The sequence below is a fragment of the Pseudoliparis swirei genome, chromosome 21 (genome assembly GCF_029220125.1).
Source record: "Pseudoliparis swirei isolate HS2019 ecotype Mariana Trench chromosome 21, NWPU_hadal_v1, whole genome shotgun sequence".
NCBI lineage: Eukaryota > Metazoa > Chordata > Actinopteri > Perciformes > Liparidae > Pseudoliparis > Pseudoliparis swirei.
This window is the reverse complement of record NC_079408.1, coordinates 1,683,024-1,685,523: the sequence shown is the minus strand read 5'-3', so window position 1 is coordinate 1,685,523 and position 2,500 is coordinate 1,683,024. Positions and strand designations below refer to the sequence as shown.

The following is a 2,500-nucleotide window of genomic DNA, read 5'->3' as shown; positions in this document are numbered from 1 at the left end:
ACAGGACCAGTACAGAGAGGAGTCCTCTATCAGCACTAAGGTCTAACAAGACCAGTACAGAGATGAGTCCTCTATCAGCACTAAGGTCTAACAAGACCAGGACAGAGATGAGTCCTCTATCAGGACTAAGGTCTACCAAGACCAGTACAGAGATGAGTCCTCTATCAGCACTAAGGTCTAACAAGACCAGTACAGAGATGAGTCCTCTATCAGGACTAAGGTCTAACAAGACCAGTACAGAGATGAGTCCTCTATCAGGACTAAGGTCTAACAAGACCAGTACAGAGATGAGTCCTCTATCAGGACTAAGGTCTAACAAGACCAGTACAGAGATGAGTCCTCTATCAGGACTAAGGTCTAACAAGACCAGTAGCAGTTCTAGTACCCAATGTCCTCTCTCTCCCTCCCCCCTCCCTCTCCCTCTCTCTCTCTCCCTCTCTCCCTCTCTCTCTCTCTCCCCCCCTCTCTTCCCCCTCTCTCTCTCTCTCTCTCCCTCTCTCTCTCACTGTCCCCTCTCTCTCTCTGTCTCCCCTCCCTCTTCCCCCCTCTCTCTCTCTCCCCATCTCTCTCTCACTCTCCCTCTCTCTCTCTCTGTCTCCCCCTCCCTCTCTTCCCCCCCCCCTCTCTCTCTCTCCTCTCTCCCCTCCTCTCTTCCCCCTCTCTCTCTCTCTCCAGCTCCCGGGCGGTCGAGCTGTGCTGCTCTGCAACGTCAGGGCCTGTAAGATGAGGGGCGTGGTCTCACAGGCCCGCCTCCTCTGGTGCTCCGCCCCCGACGGCTGCACTGAGCTGTTAACCCCGCCCACAGGCTCCGCCCCCGGAGACAGGGTCACCTTCCTCAACTACCCTGGTAATGATGACCCCTCCCCCCCCCCAAAGGAAAGAGGTCTGTTCTCCCGGTGACCCTGAACCCCCCCTGTGCCCAGGTGAGCCGGACCGGGAGCTGCAGGCCGGGGACCGGGTCTGGGACCTGCTGCAGCCGCACCTTCAGGTGGACTCGAGGGGCGTGGCCAACTACAAAGGCTGCGGGTTTGAGGTGAAGGGGAAGGGGCTGTGCCGGAGCCCCTCCCTCACCGACGCCCTCATCCGGTAGACGGGACGGGCTCTTATTGTGAAAGGTCAGCTCCGCTTTGACGAGCTAGGTAGTAGCCTCGCTAGCGCGGTTTGTCGATTAAAACATTGAAAACACAAATATCTGATTTCTGGAGTTGTTTATTCCACTTCAGAAAGTTATTCCTGTGACAACAAGGAGCAGGAAGAGAAGATCCATCAACTGAGAGATAATAAAAGATAAAAACACAACGAGAACCTCCTGCTCTTTCATCTTCAAAAGGTTCCTCTAGAACCCCCAGGTGTTCTGTTAAAGAACCTTTACTATTCAATGAGGTTCCCTTTGAATATTGGATATTAAAGAACCGTTCCTCTCCCAGGTGGTTGTGGGTAGAACCTGAGTCAGGTTGTAGTTCCTCTGAAGTTCAGTCCGAGTGAGACCTCCTCACCGTCAGCGCTCTGTGGTGGTTCCTGGCCGAGAGGCGGAGCAACCGGTCCCTCAGGGGCCGCCCCCTGACCGACGGCCAATCGCAGGTGTTGTCCAAGAACGAGACTCCTCCTCCAACCTCTTGAGCCAGAGCTCTCAGCCAATCGCTGGCCTGCGTTAGGTAGTCGAACGGTTGAAGCCCCGCCTCCCTCAGGTGGTCGGCGTGCGTGAGAACGAGTAAAGCGTGACGCCGCCACGCAGGCCCGAAGAGAATCTGAGCGACGACAAGACGCACAACATCAACAACGTGTGTGTGTGTGTGTGGTGTGTGTGTGTGTGGTGTGTGTGTGTGTGTAGTGTGTGTGTGTGTGTGGTGTGTGTGTGTGTAGTGTGTGTGTGTGGTGTGTGTGTGTAGTGTGTGTGTGTGTGTGTGTGTGTGTGTGTGTGTGTGTGTGTGTGTGTGTGTGTGTGTGTGTGTGTGTGTGTGTGTGTGTGTGTGTGTGTGTGTGTGTGTGTGTGTGTGTGTGTGTGTGTGTGTGTGTGTGTGTGTGTGTGTGTGTGTGTGTGTGTGTGTGTGTGTGTGTGTGTGTGTGAGTGTGTGTGTGTGTGTGTGTGTGTGTGTGTGTGTGTGTGTGTGTGTGTGTGTGTGTGTGTGTGTGTGTGTGTGTGTGTGTGTGGTGTGTGTGTGTGTGTGTGTGTGTGTGTGTGTGTGTGTGTGTGTGTGTGTGTGTGTGTGTGTGTGTGTGTGTGTGTGTGTGTGTGTGTGTGTGTGTGTGTGTGTGTGTGTGTGTGTGTGTGTGTGTGTGTGTGTGTGTGTGTGTGTGTGTGTGTGTGTGTGTGTGTGTGTGTGTGTGTGTGTGTGTGTGTGTGTGTGTGTGTGTGTGTGTGTGTGTGTGTGTGTGTGTGTGTGTGTGTGTGTGTGTGTGTGTGTGTGTGTGTGTGTGTGTGTGTGTGTGTGTGTGTGTGTGTGTGTGTGTGTGTGTGTGTGTGTGTGTGTGTGTGTGTGTGTGTGTGTGTGTGTGTGTG

General features: G+C 54.0%; 2 protein-coding genes across 3 annotated transcripts in view; one reads left to right on the top strand and one right to left on the bottom strand.

Moving 5' to 3' along the window:
• Positions 1-1,189, top strand: part of aimp1b (aminoacyl tRNA synthetase complex interacting multifunctional protein 1b) — a 10,185-nt gene extending 8,996 nt beyond the window's left edge. For both annotated transcript variants that reach the window (XM_056443429.1, XM_056443428.1), the window contains 2 exons: positions 676-847; positions 924-1,189. In XM_056443429.1, the coding sequence (XP_056299404.1) occupies positions 676-847; positions 924-1,090 (339 nt within the window). In that variant the 3' untranslated portion in view covers positions 1,091-1,189. The remainder of the gene's footprint in view (positions 1-675; positions 848-923) is intronic.
• A 67-nt stretch (positions 1,190-1,256) lies between these two features.
• The window catches only part of LOC130212244 (GTPase IMAP family member GIMD1-like), a 2,518-nt gene continuing 1,274 nt past the window's right edge, over positions 1,257-2,500 (bottom strand). Inside the window, exon 4 of the mRNA XM_056443437.1 lies at positions 1,257-1,748. Within this exon, the coding sequence (XP_056299412.1) occupies positions 1,473-1,748 (276 nt within the window). The 3' untranslated portion in view covers positions 1,257-1,472. The remainder of the gene's footprint in view (positions 1,749-2,500) is intronic.